The sequence below is a fragment of the Zootoca vivipara genome, chromosome 3, assembly GCF_963506605.1.
Source record: "Zootoca vivipara chromosome 3, rZooViv1.1, whole genome shotgun sequence".
NCBI lineage: Eukaryota > Metazoa > Chordata > Lepidosauria > Squamata > Lacertidae > Zootoca > Zootoca vivipara.
The window spans coordinates 94,270,025-94,287,097 of NC_083278.1; the positions used below are offsets into that span (position 1 = coordinate 94,270,025).

Consider the following 17,073-nt stretch of genomic DNA (forward strand, 5'->3'; position numbering starts at 1 on the left):
TTGGGGCGTGCTTACGATCCTGACCTCCACAGGCTCAGGACAAGCTCTGCCCCCAACACCTTTATCGGAATATTTCACTACTCTCTGGGCAGATGATGACATAATTTATGCTAATTTCCAATGCCTAACCGCCACTCAAGCCTCCTGAGGCTCGCCGCCAATACCCTCACACCCACAACCAATGTCTTATCCCTCTAATTATATCTGGCCACTGCCAGATCCAAGAACTTCCTTGATGCACGCCATCATATGACTCCAGCCCGTTGAGCTGGCAGTCTGTGAAGAGTTAACCACCGTTGGGTGAGTCCTGTGATGTACATCAACTAGGACTCACCCTGGGGCCTCGCAGAATCTTATGGCTGGGTGCCAGATAGTTTGTCCATTCCAGGCTGACACCTTTCTGGCCACTGCCAGAACCAAGAACTTCCTTGAACAGCTGAGGGGGAAGCGGGCAAAGATGCAGAGTTCCCGCCTCTGCTCTGTTTAAAGGGGGTGAGGCCCCCTTATTGGTCAGCCCAGGCGTGACGTAGGCGGGAACTACCTGCACACGAGGGGCTGGGCTCCCAGCCCCATCGCGAGAGTGCAGAAGGGTCCCGCCCAAAACACCACCTCCGTTGGGATGCGGAAGTGGTTTTATTTAACAATAACCGAGATGCCTGAAAAAATGTAACGCAAATGGGTTTGGGACCATTTTTCCATCTTGAGGTAAATTCCAAGGTATCTAAGGGTAATAACATATCCAAAACACATTTTTAATGTATTTTTGAACAAAGAACTGTACTGTGAAATGCATAAATGCACAGAATCCAATGGATTCTGATCCACATATTAGTTCAGGACTTGACTTATATCAGAATTTTAGAAAATGAATTCCTGTGGATCATGCAGAATCTCACAATAGTTCTAAAGGGATGGGTTAGCCTGTATAAATCCCACAGTTGCCCAATAATAGTCTTTGCCTCTTCAGGTAAACTGAATTCTGTTTTTAAAAGCTACTTTGGAGCTAAGATTAGCCCTTCAGGCTCTTTGATCGTTAGCCTGACAATCTGCAAGCAATGTTTACATCCAGTCACAGGAACAGCTATTAGCTTCCTCTTACTTGTTCCACTTGTAGAACTCAGTGGGGAGGAAGATGGGGACAAAATTAGAATTAGTTGGCTCTGCCTGTCGTTGGCTCTGGCGCCACCTAGAGTTAGCCTCCTTGCTTTGTGCCAAATGGGCACCAGCCTCCACTGGGTTCTACTAATTGATATAAAAAGCAAGTACAGATGAGACAAAAATGTTAAAGCAGCTTCTACTGTAGTATTAGACAGTTATTCATTCATTATTATGATGCTTATTATTGTTGTTGCATTTGTGGAAATCTGAACGAAATGGCACTTGGGTCATCATTAGCATTACACTCTCAGCTTGTGGATACTGGCAGAATTAATGAAACCTAACATGCTGTGTTTGTTTATAGCAGATAAAGATGGTCACTGGCTAAAAATAATACTTGCAACATATAAAATTAATAAGCTTGGGTCAGCCAAAACACAAAAGCAAAGTTTAGTACTTCTAAACTTTTAGTTTAGTACTTTAATTTCATTGTACACAGGTTGTACAATGACGATAAAGGTATTATTATTATTATTATTATTATTATTATTATTATTATTATTATTATTTTTTCTCCTTTATAGGACAATTTATACTCCCAGGATGCCACAAGCCATGATGGGCAAATTGGTCAGTTTCAGTTCAGTCAATTTTAAGTTCAGCTCCCCACATTTCCTCAGCTGTTTTTTTTTTTTTAATGATCTCAAGAAAATTCATTACCATTTTAGGGCGAACTTCTCCTAATACACACATTTTTGTAGGCAATTTTACAAAGCCATTCCTCTTAATATAATGCATTTTGTATCTTTGTATCTGTTTTCACTAATGTTCATTCATATGCAGACTTTACCCTAGTATATGCATTTCTGCCCATGTTGCCGTACTTAGCTGGAGAAGTGCATTGCAAAATTCAGAGAAATGCGAGTTTTAAAGGTATCGGCTGTGTTTCTGTTTGCATAGGGTTTCATTAAGTGCAAAATATGTACGTTCGCCTTCAGGTGTGAACTGAATTGAAATTCCTAGTGGCTACTAAGAATGCTTAGCTCTCACTGGCCTGTTTTGGTTTGTTTCTTCTATGGGATTTTAATAAGGTTTGGGGAGTTTTTCTGGTACTTTGCAAACCATGGACTTCCCCCAAGCCCATTGATTTATCCCTCTTCTGTATGTATGATGCCAGTTTGACTACATAAGGATCACCACTCACAGTATGTAGGATTTTTTCCCCTTAAAAAAATACTCATACCTGAAGGAAGACATATTTATACCAATGTGTATCTATATCTAGAAGCTGCACAGAAGGTCTGATAATCTGCTATAGATAAATATGAGTTATCAGCCTGCTTAGGTTATATATAGAACTATTTTGTGAAGCCAATATTTCTGGAAAGGGGGGGAAATTACCTAGTGTAGCAGATTGTTTTTCTGTCAGCCTAGCAGTTTAGCTTATAGCTCATAGCATGCTGAGACCTTGCTTATTATTATCTGCTATTTCACTGCTGTAATCTCTGTGGGGCAAATATTAGTCAATTAAATTAGTTTAGAATAGCACACTGCCTTTTTTATTATTAAGTTAGTAAATTGTTTGGGAGCTCAATGCTGATTTAAGACTGCAGAATTTCAGAGCAATGTTTCTACGTGGATTTCTGGGCATTTGGGTAAAAGCCAGCCAAAGTTCAGCACTTGTTAGTCCTCAGTAGTGGGCAGTATAGTGGGGCATTATCACTCACTTGACCTCCTGGTCACTTGCATAATTTCTGTGTACTAGGAGGTAGAGGGACAAGGCGGTGAGGTCAGTGTGGTGCAAACACGGCAGCGGAGCCAACCTGGCACCCCACCACAACGTCCCCCCCCCTGCGTCTTGCCTCCCCTTCTACCTCCCAGTACAGTGATGGCGAACCTATGACACGCGTGTCAGACGTGACACGCAGAGCCCTCACTGCTGGCAGGCGCCCTATCGGCCCATTTGCGCTGTTGTTGTTTTATCCCCCCCCATTTGTTCTTCCGCTCCTCCTTATGCTACAGATTGTCTCCGCTGTTAAAACCCGTTGTCTCCGCTGTTAAAACCCGGATCCATTGTTGTTGTTGCTGCTGGTAGCCAGAGAATGGCAGACTATGTCGGTGCTGCATGTTAGTTCCAGCGTAGGTATTATTCTCCATTTATTTCTGTTCTCTTTCCCCCCAAAAAAGCGCAGCAGCTTTGGGGCACCCCCCCAAAAAAAAAGCTAAGCAACTTTTGCACCCCCCCCAAAGAAACCTCCAAAACTTTGGCCAGCAGCTCCCCACAAAAAGCTCAACAAATAAGGGGTTTTTTGTTTGGTTTGGTTAAAAAAATAGTTTTTGGTTTATTAAATACAGTTATATATTACAATTATACATTTTTGTTATCTAAACTATAAATATCGCAAAATTATGGGTTTTTTCTCGAAGTGACACACCACCCGAGTTATGCTCAGTTTTGGGGCGAATCTTGACACACCAAGCTCAAAAGGTTGCCCATCACTGTCCCAGTAAGCAGCAGCAACGTACCTGGCCAGAGGTCAGGCAGTGGCAGCACCCCATCATTCCACCCGCTATTGGATTGAGATGGGAAAGCTTATGCGTGAACTTATCTCTCCCGCTGAATTCAAAGCGTACTTAATTTTAACTGGATTCTGCCCTTTATTTATTTGCTACTTCATTGTAAAGGTAAAGGGACCCCTGACCGTTAGGTCCAGTCGCGGACAACTCTGAGGTTGCAGCGCTCATCTCGCTTTATTGGCCGAGGGAGCCAGCATACAGCTTCTGGGTCATGTGGCCAGCATGACTAAGCCGCTTCTGGCGAACCAGAGCAGCACATGGAAATGCCGTTTACCTTCCCGCCGGAGCAGTACCTACTGTATTTTCCTGCGTATAAGACTACCTTTTAACCCAGGAAAATCTTCTCAAATCTCAGGGGTCATCTTATACGTTAGGTCATATTTCTTATACGGCGAGTATACCCAAACTCTATATTTTAACTGGAAAAGTTGGGGGTCATATTATACGCCCAGTCGTCTTATACGCCAGAAAATCTACTTGCACTTTGACGTGCTTTCGAACTTCTAAGTTGGCAGAAGCTGGGACTGAGCAACGGGAGCTCACCCCGTCATGGGGATTCAAACCGCCAACCTTCTGATCGGCAAGCCCTAGGCTCTGTGGTTTAACCCACAGCGCCACCCGCGTCCCTTCATTGTAGAAATGTACAAATGAATGTGAAATTGCCACAAGAGAAATCCAGCCTATATGAATGATCTCCATCACTCAAGCAAGTCAGCAAGGCTCTTTTCCATGTAGGATCATTACTCCCCATTAATCAAAACTAATGAAATTGTATAGCATTTCGGAAGAATCAACTTGTTCAGTTGCTCAAATAACTATTCAGAGGATGGCTTCTCTTTCTCCATCTCCACACTGCTGCTGTTGCTAGTTGCAATTATTGTTGCACTACTGCTGTTGCTAGTTGCTAATTGCAACTTCTGGCAATTATGCATGATGTGAGGAAACCGATGCAAAAGATTGTTCTTCCTCTCTCATAATACTAGAACCTTGGGTCATCCGTGGAAGACATTCAATGAGACAGACAGTCAAAAGGGAACGTTCCTTCACAACATGCATAGTTAGCCTATTCTCCCTCTCTTATGAATGGAAAGGGGTCTAATATTTGAATCTGAAACATAAAATTGTGTCCTAAACATGCTTTCTAAATTTCATTTCAGTATCTTTCACCATTCAAGAGAAATATACGGTAATGTTGAAAACAAAGAGAGAATGCCAAATAGGCCAGTAAACAGCAGGCTCTTGCTTTGCCAATATTGTTTAACGCTTTAAAAGGGTGGCTGCTAGGGTTGCTGCATTTAAAAAAGCAAAAATTGGGACACAAAAGTTGTTGAGCATTTGGGGGGGGCAAAGTTGTTGAGCTTCTCTCTCTCTCTCTCTCTCTCTCTCTCTCTTTCTTTTTTGCCCTACCCTTCCAGGTTGCCGGACATCCAGATTTCCCCAGACATTTAAGCAATTTTCGACACAGTTTACGACGACCAAATCCTGACTATGTCTGGGAAATTCTGGACATATGGCAACCCTGGTGGCTGCAATCCATCAGCCATCAAAAATCAAAAAGAAGCATTCCTGGGATCTCCCACCTCCTTTTCTCCCAGGATCATTTTAGTTAGCAGGATTCCTGATTGGCTAGAATTAGCTCCTGTGATTTAATATAGGAAGCACTGCTCTCATTTTAAATTGGCTTCATTGGCCCTTAAGCGACGTCAACTCAAAGCCAACTTGATGGCTGCGTAGCACTATGATGCCATCACTTTGAGAATGTGATCCTTTGATTGATTGAAATTGCTCCGTGACAAATGAAGCAGTAACAACAAAGAGGGAAACAGTGACTGTGGGGAGTTGTGAAAAGTGACAGAAAAATGCAGGATTCAGGTGTTTTCAGGTGGGGTTTCAGCTGCCCCAAATTGCTACTTTCAAGATGAAAAGCAACCATAACTCATCCCTAATAATACTAATAATACTTATAAATCTGAAATATCAAGTGTTCAGCTTAAGGTCATGCCCTAATGCTAGTCAAATTCTACCTGCTCAAATGGCCAGACTTTTTAACCATACTATCTTGCTGCCTCTCCTAGTATTGATGTGTGATGCACCTTTCTGGCTAATTCCTGCCTCCAAATGCTTAATTTGATCATGGGATGCACATCTGATTGAAAAACTATACAAAACTGTTTTAAAGCTCATACCAAAATAAAAACTTAGTTGGTCTTTAAGGTGCTACTGAAGGAATTTTTTTATTTTGTTTTAAAGGAGTTTCAGATGCTAACCATTTTCCTATTTTGATGTTTGGGCATGATTTGCTTGGCAGAGATTTATTTTTTTTATTTTTTTTAAGCATAAGGTTTTGGCTCTGGGTAGATTAGGGGGAAAGGCGTAGCTATGAAGACCAATTGACATACATTTATTCTAAGGTTAAGTGATCAGAATTACAAGTGTGTACAGATTGAGCGGTTTGCAGCAGGTGCCTAGTGGAAACAGCATGTTGACACAGTACTAAATGCTACTCAGATAGCAAAAGGATTATACAACCAATTGGGAAAACCAATCACTCAGCTTGCTCCATAGCAATCTTTAGCTCTGTATCAATCTTTCGCAGTTTAATAGCCTGCCTGTTTTCACACACTGCCACCCTCTATATTGCCACGGACCTTGTCTTTCTGAACTAACAGTACTGCAAACCATGCTGCCTTTGAGTTTCCTCAAGTACCACTCATTGTTTGTTGAAGCGTAAGCAAATAGCTATTTGAAAAAGCTGCCCCATTTATGATTTTATCTACATACATGCCATAAACTCTCTATAGCACCCATAAATGCAACAGATAAGCTAGTCGGGTGAAGTGCCTTTGAAAGGCACTGCATTTCCTTCTTTTCTGTAAGTCTCTTACCCACTTATATGTTTTTGATGTTAATAATGTGGCTTGTGTGGTAGTGAAGCCACAAGCAGTGTGTCCATATAACGCAGGCATAGGCAAACTCCGGCCCTCCAGATGTTTGGGACTACAATTCCCACCATCCCTGACCAGTGGTCTTGTTAGCTAGGGATGATGGGAATTGTAGTCCCAAACATCTGGCGGGCCGGAGTTTGCCTATGCCTGATATAATGCATTCAAGCAGTAGCGTCATCCCTGCAAAGGCATAATGGCAGCGTCACATAATTTTTCTGTGTCCCAGCAATGTAGCTGCTTCCTTTTCCTTGTAGGAGGAGCGAATGGTGACTCTTCATTCTGTGGTAGGATTTAAAAGGGTGGACTCAGGGAGAGTGTTAGGGTTAAACCTGTGCCCCTGGTGTCTCATCGACCCCAGTCATTCATAATCAAGCATGCTCAGATTTGCTAGCCCCACCTTGGGTTGATGTTGCCTTCCTTGGCCACGCTGGACTTTGGTAGAATGTCGGGAAGTGGCTTTTATAGAAGCTGTGGGCATTCATTTGCGCAAGTCTCTGGAAAAACGCCATGGTCCTATGGCATTTTTCACAGGGAGAAAGGCAAGCATGGCAGAGAGGGGCATGTTTGCCTCTGCTGCAAAGCATATGCTGCCACTTTGAGCTATCCCAGCAATAGGGATGGATGAATCTCAAAAATTTTTGTTCCTTCTCATTTTTAGTAATCTTAAGTTCAGTTTGCAAACTCTTCTTTAAAAAGTCCTCCTGAAGATTCATCAGTATTTTACTGTGCTTTCCTGCTATCGTACACATTTTGTATGTAATTTTGACTAATATACTATACACATTTCTGCAAACAATTTCCCCTAATATAATGCATTTTTGCATGCTTTCACTTAATGTATGCATTTTTTAATATTGCTGCATGCCACCCCAGTCTCTGGGCAGTGCAATATTCCTGGGGTTCCAGGTTCTTTCCCAGGGTTCATGTTTCCTTGTGGGAATGAGGCACAGTGGAAACTGTAGTGTCTTCATGATATATGCTTTCTTTACACATACAGTGGTACCTCTGGTTACAAACTTAATTCGTTCCGGACATCCGTTCTTAACCTGAAACCATTCTAAACCTGAGGTTCCACTTTAGCCAATGGGGCCTCCTGCTGCCGCCACACTACCGGCGCGCAATTTCTGTTCTCATCCTGAGGTAAAGCTCTTAACCCGAGGTACTACTTCCGGGTTAGCGGAGTCTGTAACCCAAAGTGCTTGTAACCCAGGGTGTTTGTAACCTGAGGACGAGGTACCACTGTATATACAACCTGAGCCTACAATGGAGGGGCTCCCAGCATTAACACCCCAAGGGTGTCTTGCTTCTCCCCATAGCCATAGCTTTGGATTCCAGCAGAAATCTCACTCTCTGACTTCTGCCTGCTTCTCAGCCAGCTCCCCCCCCCCACAGCCACACACTCTTTTGTCTTTCTCACTATCAGCCAGGTGAGGGAGGGGGTTCCCCCATTTGCCCTGTGGCGTAGAGCAACTTCTTTGTTCATAGGACCCATACTTAAGGACCATCACAGCCCTTGCCCCGTAATTCAACAATGGGGTCCTCCATTAGCGTTTAACCCTTTCTGGATCCAGGAATTAGAAGGGACTCTGGTATCATACAGTCTAACCGTTCCCCCAATTCACAAGAAAATATTTCTTTGTTTGGAGAACTGCATTGCAAAATTGGGGATTTTGAAGGGTGGCTGCTCTTTGGTGTGTGTATTATTTCAGGAAGTGGAAATTAGGTAGCTTTGCATTAAAGCTGTGAAGCAAACTGAATTTCTCCTTCATCCCTACCCAGCAACAATCTAGTATTAACACTCACCCATAAGACTGGGCTAGTACTTGTCTGAGTGGGCTGGGTGTCAAGTTTTGCTTCTGAAGCTTTCTAGCACGGAGTAAATTGTTTTATCACATTGTTTGTACTGAGTTCGACAAATTGGTTATACAGTGCCCTGGATATGTTCCCAAAAGAGTAATGGTGACTGAGAAGACAGCTGTCACTTATAGCCATGCCAACAGGAACAAGGAAAACAGGGTGATGATGATGGACAATCAATTCTGTTAAGTCGATGGTGCCAGACACCACTTCTCCTGAATGTGAGTGGGTGCCAGATACTAATGCACACAGCTGAAGACCATGACCAGAAGAAAATGCTAATGAAAATATTGAGAAAAGCAATTGTTTGTGGATGGAAAAATAGATGAATGGATTCCTTTCTGCAAACAATTGCTTTTTCCTGGCTTATGCCATGTAACATTTCCCTGCTAATACACAAAACACTGCTAGTCATGTTGCAGGTAATATAGGATGGTGCTTTTCCCAAGATTCCTTACTCGGAGCAGAGGCTGGTGGGTGTTAGATGATGTGCTTTTAGAGCAATACTTTTCGCACTGCCCTCTAACATCTCAAAGTTGGAGGCACCATCATGTCCTTCAAAATCGCTCTGGGGAGATATTGTTACAAGGCACACGGAGACTAATTATCTTTAACCTTTTTACACCCAACTTTAACTCAGCCTATATCATGGGACCCACTTTTAAATTTTTTTAATCATATGGTGTCCACCTCTCTCTCTCTTTCTTCCCTCCCTTCTGTTTCCCTCTTAGCGACTCTTAATACTCCTCTGTTTTTCCTGCCTACAGCCTACTGTTCTTCCTTTCCCTTTCTCCTTCTCTTGTCTTAAAAGCATTTGAAAGAATCCTGGTGCCACCGCTACACCCAATTGTTCTTCACAAGCTGCAGGGAATTGCCGTAACTCACGGTAGAGAATCTGCTTCTGCAGTTCCAGGTTCAATCCCCGGCATCTCCAGATAGGACTAGGAAGGTCCCCCGTCTGGAACCCTGGATAACTGTTGTCAGTCAGTGAACAGTGCTGAGCTGCTTGGACCAATGGTCTGACTCAGTGTAAGGCAACTTACTACATTCCTAAGCTGAAGACCAGTGACTGACCCTGATCTTAGAGGCTGAGAAGAGTGCTGTTTCGGTGCTCCTTATAGCTGCAATCCAAAGTGAAATATACTCGGAGTCGAGAGTGAATTTCATGCTCTTTATTCAGCTCGTAGTCATGAAGGAAAAGAGAAGAAAAATGCCCTTTTCCCAAAACCATCTGCTTATATACATTATTTACACAGTGGGCTTTGCGTGATTGGCTACTCCAGGGCTACACCTGTGGGCCAATCAGTTTGTGGATTGACTTCTGCCAGCCGCCTGATTGGCTGCTCCTGCAGGCCAATCAGGTTGCGGATTCACTTCTGCCAGCCGCCTGATTGGCTGCTCCTGCAGGCCAATCAGGTTGCAGATTCACTTCCACCTGCAGTTGGATTGGGTGGCTCCTGCGGACCAATCAGACTGCTGATTCTGGATCCTATTGTTCTATGATTCAGCTCAGTACATAACACAAAGATAATTTGTTTACTTATTCAATTTGTATACCGCCCTTCATCCAGGGATCACAGGGTGGTTTACACTATGAAATCACAAAAATACATAAGATAGCAACAAACAAAAACAATAACTCCCACATCTAGTCCAGCATCCTGTTTTCTCAGTGATCAACCAGATGCCTATGGAAAGCTTGTAAGAAGGACCTGAGTGTAACAGTGTTTTCTCTCTCCACTTGTGACTTATAGCAACTGGTGTTTGGAGACAAATAGCCTCTGAGAGTAGAGGTAGAACATTCCTATCATGGCTAGTTGCCATCAATAGATAAATTTGTGAAGGATAAGGCCGGTGGTATTTTTCTAGAAAAAGAGGTGCTGGAACTCACCTTGTTCTCTTATAATGGCAATGGCCCCATCTGAGCCAATGGCCAGAATGGAGTTCCAGAGAGTTTCAGCTGAAAAAAAGCCCTATATGAGGCTAAACTCCTTTTAAATCCTTACATGTTGGTGGCCATCCCTGCTACTTTTCTTCTTCTTCTTTGAAATAATTTTTATTTGATTTTACAAATATAGAATTATAACAATACAAAATACATATTTAGAGATTTCTCTGAATCTCTGGACTTCCCACCTTCCCCTCCATGGGTCCTATTGTCAACCTTTTCAACTGCATATTATTTCATAATCCATCTTTTATGTCTCTCCATTTTGCCCACAATATTTGCTACAAGTGTTATTACAATCCGGCTAATGTTTTCATGTCCAAGATAAATTATAAATTTCCCCCATTCTTTATTGAAGTTTTGGTCTTCTTGGTTCTTGAGCCTACCGGTTCCGTTTGCCATTTTGGCATAATCCAGCAGCTTAGTTTGCCATTCCACTCTGGTAGAGGCTTTGTCTTCTTTCCATCTCTGGGTTAGTAATATCCGTGTGGCTGTTGTCACATACATAAAAAGTCTTTTCTTCTCCTTTGGAATATTGGTACCTTGTTGTTGTTGTTGTTTAGTCGTTTAGTCGTGTCTGACTCTTCGTGACCCCATGGACCAGAGCACGCCAGGCACTCCTGTCTTCCACTGCCTCCTGCAGTTTGGTCAGACTCATGTTCGTAGCTTCGAGAACACTGTCCAACCATCTTGTCCTATGTTGTCCCCTTCTCCTAGTGCCCTCCATCTTTCCCAACATCAGGATCTTTTCCAGGGAGTCTTCTCTTCTCATGAGGTGGCCAGAGTATTGGAGCCTCAGCTTCAGGATCTGTCCTTCCAGTGAGCACTCAGGGCTGATTTCCTACAGAATGGATAGGTTTGATCTTCTTGCAGTCCATGGGACTCTCAAGAGTCTCCTTCAGCACCATAATTCAAAAGCGCCAATTCTTCGGCGAGCAGCCTTCTTTATGGTCCAGCTCTCACTTCCATATATCACTACTGGGAAAACCATAGCTTTAACTATACAGACCTTTGTCGGCAAGGTGATGTCTCTGCTTTTAAATATGCTTTCTAGGTACCTACAATTCCTAATAAAAAAGCTTCTGGCTTTTTAACAAAAGCTATTTTAAACATTATTTTTTTCAATCCATTATATATCATTTCCCAAAATGCTTTTGTTACCTTACATGTCCTCCACATGTGTTAGAAGGTGGGGGCCATCACTGCTTCTTATGTGGGGGAAGCAATTTCCTCTTTTAGCAATGCGCTGGATGAAGAAGTACACTGGACAAGAAATAGACTTGAGACATCCATTCCCAACTAGGTGAAGGTAACATGTAATTGCAGGAGCACTCCTTGTCCAGCTTCTATCCATGCCATTGTACTTATTTATTGTACTCCAAGAAGCTGAAATGCCATTTATTTTCTGCTTACAAACCCTTCATATTTTCTTGTATGCAGACCAGGACCAGCAGAAAAGAGAGATGCTCATTAAAGCAGTTGAGAAATACAAGAAAGAAATGTCCCGGATCCCTTCTGGACCTCTATGTCATCCCAGGAGTGTTTCCACGGAGAATTGTAAAGTACGTGGAGGATATTGATTGTGCAATCTGTATGCGACTTATTTCTAAAGTTAGCTGCCTTCCTGGTTTGCTCCCAAGGGACAACGTCCCAAGCTAGCTCAACCTATGGCTGGCATTTTCCACTCCTATTAAGAATTCTGACAATCTCAGCTTTCCATTTTTTCCACCTTTAAAAAAGTAAATCAAGCCTCTAGACTTCCAGGTTGTCCACAAATGCTTGAATATAAGCTGGCAGCAGGAAAGAAAATAAGAACTCAGTCATGCCATGCCATCAGGGTAAGATTTGGGGGGAAGTCAGAGGTCCACGACCCCACTCAACAGAATGAGAAACCCAGCCAGGTTGGCCTACCACATTTTTAACTTGTTATATATTATTTAATTTATGAATTACGTGAAGTAGCACACTCTACCATCTAAAAGAAGTCCTCCCCATTTTAGACCAGTAAGTCCAGAGTCTAAGTTACCTAACTCTACCACTGAAAGAATTATATTGTTTTAAAATTTCATGGATCTCCAGACATAGTTTCGTATGATAGTCAGGTGATGACCATGGGGGGAAATCAGGATAATCTTGCATTTGGAATGAATCATTGGATCATAGAATTGTAGAAGGGACCATACATTTAACGCAAATTTAAACCATGTTACTTCCCCTAAAGTATCCTGGGAACTGTAGTTTGCGCCTCACAGTTGCCAGCAACCTCAACAAACTAAAATTACCAGGATTTTTCGAATGTGCTTTAAATCTGCTTTCTTCCAGGTTGGAAGACCTGTGTGCTGAACAATTCCTTTGGATTGGTGGCTGCTCAGCAGCACCCCTGGCTGCCCCTTACTCAATGTAGCTTGTTTTTCTTTTTAATTAAACTTCTTATTACTATTACACTAGCATTAAGCCAGGCATTGCACAGTCAGTATTTAATTTAAATTGTTTTCCCCAGCACCATTTGTTTCGCCCACTCTGCAACTGAAACTAATTGGCACATGCCCCATGTGATCTGGCATGTTCCTGTGAGTCAGAGACATTTGCCACAAACATTGACACGATGACCTAAGCTGTACTCAGTGCCACCTTCTGCTCAATATCCCAGCCACTCACTTCATCCTGTTGTTTTTGCCTCACCTGAACAAGGAATGGTGATGCCATCGTGGCAAATCTGCTCCAACCTAAAAAAAAAAACCCACACAGCTTTGGGGGACTTCTAAGTCAGACCCTGGCAAGGTAAATTTTATGTGCGATCGTGTCCTCACCTGTAAACATGCCACATAATAAAGGGGTAAGAATTCTGAAGTGATCAATTTGTCCCACTGCAGACTTTGGGTAAGCAGAGTTTTGCATATTTCCCATGCATTTTAAAAAAGAGAAGGAAATCCTTGTGCTTAGAAAATATTCCCTTGCATTAAAAAAAAATCCATGGAACTAGAAACCTAGCATGGCAAAGAGCTGGCTGGGCTGAAACAATACAGTGGTACCTCAGTTTACGTACATAATCCGTTCCGGAAGTCCATTCTTAAACCGAAACCGTTCTTAACCTGAGGTGCGCTTTCCCTAATGAGGCCTCCTGCTGGCGGTGCCCTTCCACTATTCGGATTCCATTCTTAGACTGACGTAAAGTTCACAAACCGGGACACTACTTCCAATTTTGCGGAGTTTGTAAACCGAATCGTTCATAAACAAGACTGTTCTTAAACCGGGGTACCACTGTAGTTGCTATAGTTCAAGAGTGGCCCTTTAGAGGGCAATATTGCAGTAACATTGGGGGAAGCATCACTGAGCAGCTAATTATGTGTTCAGTATAAATCCACCACTAAAGCTTCATTATTGCACCAATGACATGTTGCAGAATATAGGTAAAGGTAAAGGGGCCTGTGACCATCAGGTCCAGTCGTGTCCGACTCTGGGGTTGTGGCGCTCATCTCGCTCTTTAGGCCGAGGGAGCCGGCGTTTGTCCGCAGACAGCTTCCGGGTCATGTAGCCAGCATGACAAAGCTACTTCTGGCGAACCAGAGCAGCGCACGGAAACGCCGTTTACCTTCCCGCTGGAGCGGTCCCTATTTATCTACTTGCACTTTGATGTGCTTTCAAACTGCTAGGTGGGCAGGAGCTGGGACCGAGCAACGGGAGCTCACCCCGTTGCAGGGATTCAAACCACCGACCTTCTGATCAGCAAGCCCTCTGTGATTTAACCCACAGCGCCACCTGGGTCCCTGTTGCAGAATATACCTGCCAAAAAAAAAAACCCATCACCTGCCTGTCTGAAGCGGCCTACTTTCTCTCTGGACTTATAAGCAGGAAGTCATGTAACACCTAACCAAATACAATTTAGAGATCAATGCAGAGATGAAGTATTGTGGTTACTTCAATGTTTTGAAGAAATTGTTTTTGTCAGGTCTACGCAACTGATGGCCCACTTAATGATGTTTTGTAGGTGCAAACCTACAAACCACAGTCACAATATAACACCATGTAGCATTAACTGTGGTTTACCGTGAACTGAGCCGGTCCTGAATAAAAGCACACATACATAATTTCCATATTTCCATAATGAAGAAGGCTTACAACATGAAAAAAATACCTTCTCTACAATGTAACAAAAGTAGTCAGGAAATGTTTTATCTCCCATCTGCAGTGGTTACAGAACAGCCCGACTTACACTTCCAGTGGACGAATGCGATCCTTGAAAAAAACAGAGCCGCACTCTCCACCGTGTTTCAAGAAGATGCTTTCGAGTAGTCATTCCCCAGTTTTGAGAGCAGAGGAGGCCATCCATGATATTGTCCAGTGGTCTTTATCTCAGACTCAAAACAGTGGCAGAAGTATATTCCCACAAGGTCCTCTTTCACCCACCAAGTCTCGCATGCCAGTTCTGAGCCATACCAGAAGGGAGAAGCTTCAAATCCGTCAGAAGAATTTTTTTGCTGCTGATCTCCTGGACAGACATGCACAGTGGTTCACTGAAACTGTGCAGCCTTTTACTCCCAGAGTTTTAAAAACAGCAAGCAAGCCATACCTTTCAAAATACAGGTATTATAATGGCCCACATGGAAAGAAAAGTCCCTCGCTTCATCAACAACCGTTCAAAAGACCAAATAAGTTTAACAGGTAGGACACTCATCAGCTTAGTTTGCATGTAGTGGGCTAAACCCAGCCATGGCCTGTCAGTGTTATTCAACATTTCATTTTTCATTTTCAGGTCTTCGGAAGATGAATGTCTAAGATCTTATGGAGATTACTCTGTGAGGCATCCAGTCAAGGTTGTTGTTCCCTGTTTGGGTGCTGAATGAAATTACACGGGCAGAAATATTCAGAAATATAAGCAATTCTGGTCTTGAGCATAGTGGGATTTTTAAAAGCAATTACAAACATGATAGAAATGCATCAGGAATGGCTAAACTTTTTTAAAAAAAAAATCCACAGTGAATATTAGGTGCTGTTAACTGGTATGAAAGCAATTGAAAATTGTACTTGGGAAATCTAGTATTTCAAGGGAGATAACAGTGGCCCTTTTTGATATAAAGTAACAGACCTAACCTTAAAATAAACAATAGAATCATAGAATCCCAGCAATGCAGGTATCTTTTGCCCAACATGGGGCTTGAACCCACAGCCCTGAGATTAAGAGTCTTACGCTCTACTGACTGAGCTGTCCCTAAAGCATATGACAATATGTTTTTTAAAGCATAATTGCGTAATCACCCAACCCAGTATTCTCCCTGCAAAAATGAGACTGTAAAAGCACAAATAATGTGTTCGGTTAAAGTAATGTAGTCAGAGATCTTGAGGAACACAATATCCTTTCACTCTGCCATATTTTACACTTAAAAACAACAACAAAGGAAATGTCTAAACATAAAAGTTTCTTCTTTTGCTTTTCTTTTTGGATAATTCTGATTAATGGAAATGGAAAATGGAAAATAAGAGCAGTTTCAGAATACAGGGAAGGACTGTAGCTCAGTGTTAGAGCATCTGCTTTGGATGCAAAAGGGGGTCAACCCCTGATATTTCCAAGTAAGGCTGAGAGAGACTCCTTGCCTGAAACCCTTGAGATTCACTGCCCGTTGGTGTAGACAATACTGAGCTAGATGGGCACAATTGTGGGCTCAGTTTAAGGCAGCTTCTTATGTTCCTAAGGTATCACGAAAGCGCACAAAAACACCTTTATAAGCAAAAGTGCCTTCCTGGGCTTCAGAAGACAAAACCTGGTGTATAAATTGTGTGGTTGGCCTACCACTTCCCAAACAAAAATTTCCAGACCTGTTTTGCACCTTTCAAACCCAGGCTCAACAATGAACATCATAGTTTTGCCCCTTTGGTAAAGCAATGGGCAATAGGGCACCACTGGGAGACTAAGTTGCCTGGGTTTTCACTTATTTTTCATGAGATCAGAAACAGCACAATTGTAACCCTCATGCTGTCGGAAGGTCCTTGATCCAGTGAAGTATGTTGGCATTTTCACCCCTCCCTTTGCAAGAATCGCATGATCTTTTGTTTTACTTTCATGTCATGAGAAAGGAGGGGGCGGAAGCTGCTCTTTGGTTCTTCCGTCTTTGGTACTAATTTTTTTTCGCTCTTATCTGTGTAGAGATAAGATGGCTGCCTGAGAACTGCTCTTCTCATGCATGTCTGTAGTGATTTGTAGTGTCTGCTTGAAGTATGCTTCAAAACCTCCACAGCTTTGCTTCTGTTTTACTCTGCTGAGTTTTGGTGCTCACAATGAGCAGGTGTGAGTCCACTGCACCAGGACCTGTTCTCCGGGAAAGCTGTGCCTATGTTCCTGTGATCGGAAGGTCGGTGAAGGTGCTCCAGTCGCCTAGCCCAGGCACACGCTTAAGACGTGGGCTGAACAGGGCGTACTAACAGCAGAACAGGGATAAAGGTAATGTTTGCTGATTCTTTCTATGTCCCACAGCCCCACCTCACCTCCAGTGAAGTTCTAAAGGGTCCCTCAACCCTTTGGAGTAGACTGTGGGGTGGGGAGTGGGGTCAGGTGACTGCAGTGGGAGGGGGAATCAGCAAAAATCGCTTCCCTCCCTGTCCCACTGCTGAAAGTCTCCACTGGATCAAAAAACTTTCCAACAGCATGAAGGA

At 42.9% G+C, this 17,073-nt stretch overlaps 1 protein-coding gene across 5 annotated transcripts in view; it reads left to right on the forward strand.

The window, feature by feature from the left end:
- LOC118078013 (spermatogenesis-associated protein 7-like) overlaps positions 1-17,073 on the forward strand; it is a 74,698-nt gene that overhangs the window by 38,206 nt on the left and 19,419 nt on the right. For all 5 annotated transcript variants that reach the window (XR_009557385.1, XM_060273000.1, XM_060273004.1 and 2 more), the window contains exons 5-7: positions 11,866-11,987; positions 14,615-15,087; positions 15,179-15,239. Coding sequence is in view for 4 of the 5 variants with exons in the window: in XM_060273000.1 (XP_060128983.1) it covers positions 11,866-11,987; positions 14,615-15,087; positions 15,179-15,239 (656 nt within the window). In the remaining variant the exon portion in view is untranslated. The remainder of the gene's footprint in view (positions 1-11,865; positions 11,988-14,614; positions 15,088-15,178; positions 15,240-17,073) is intronic.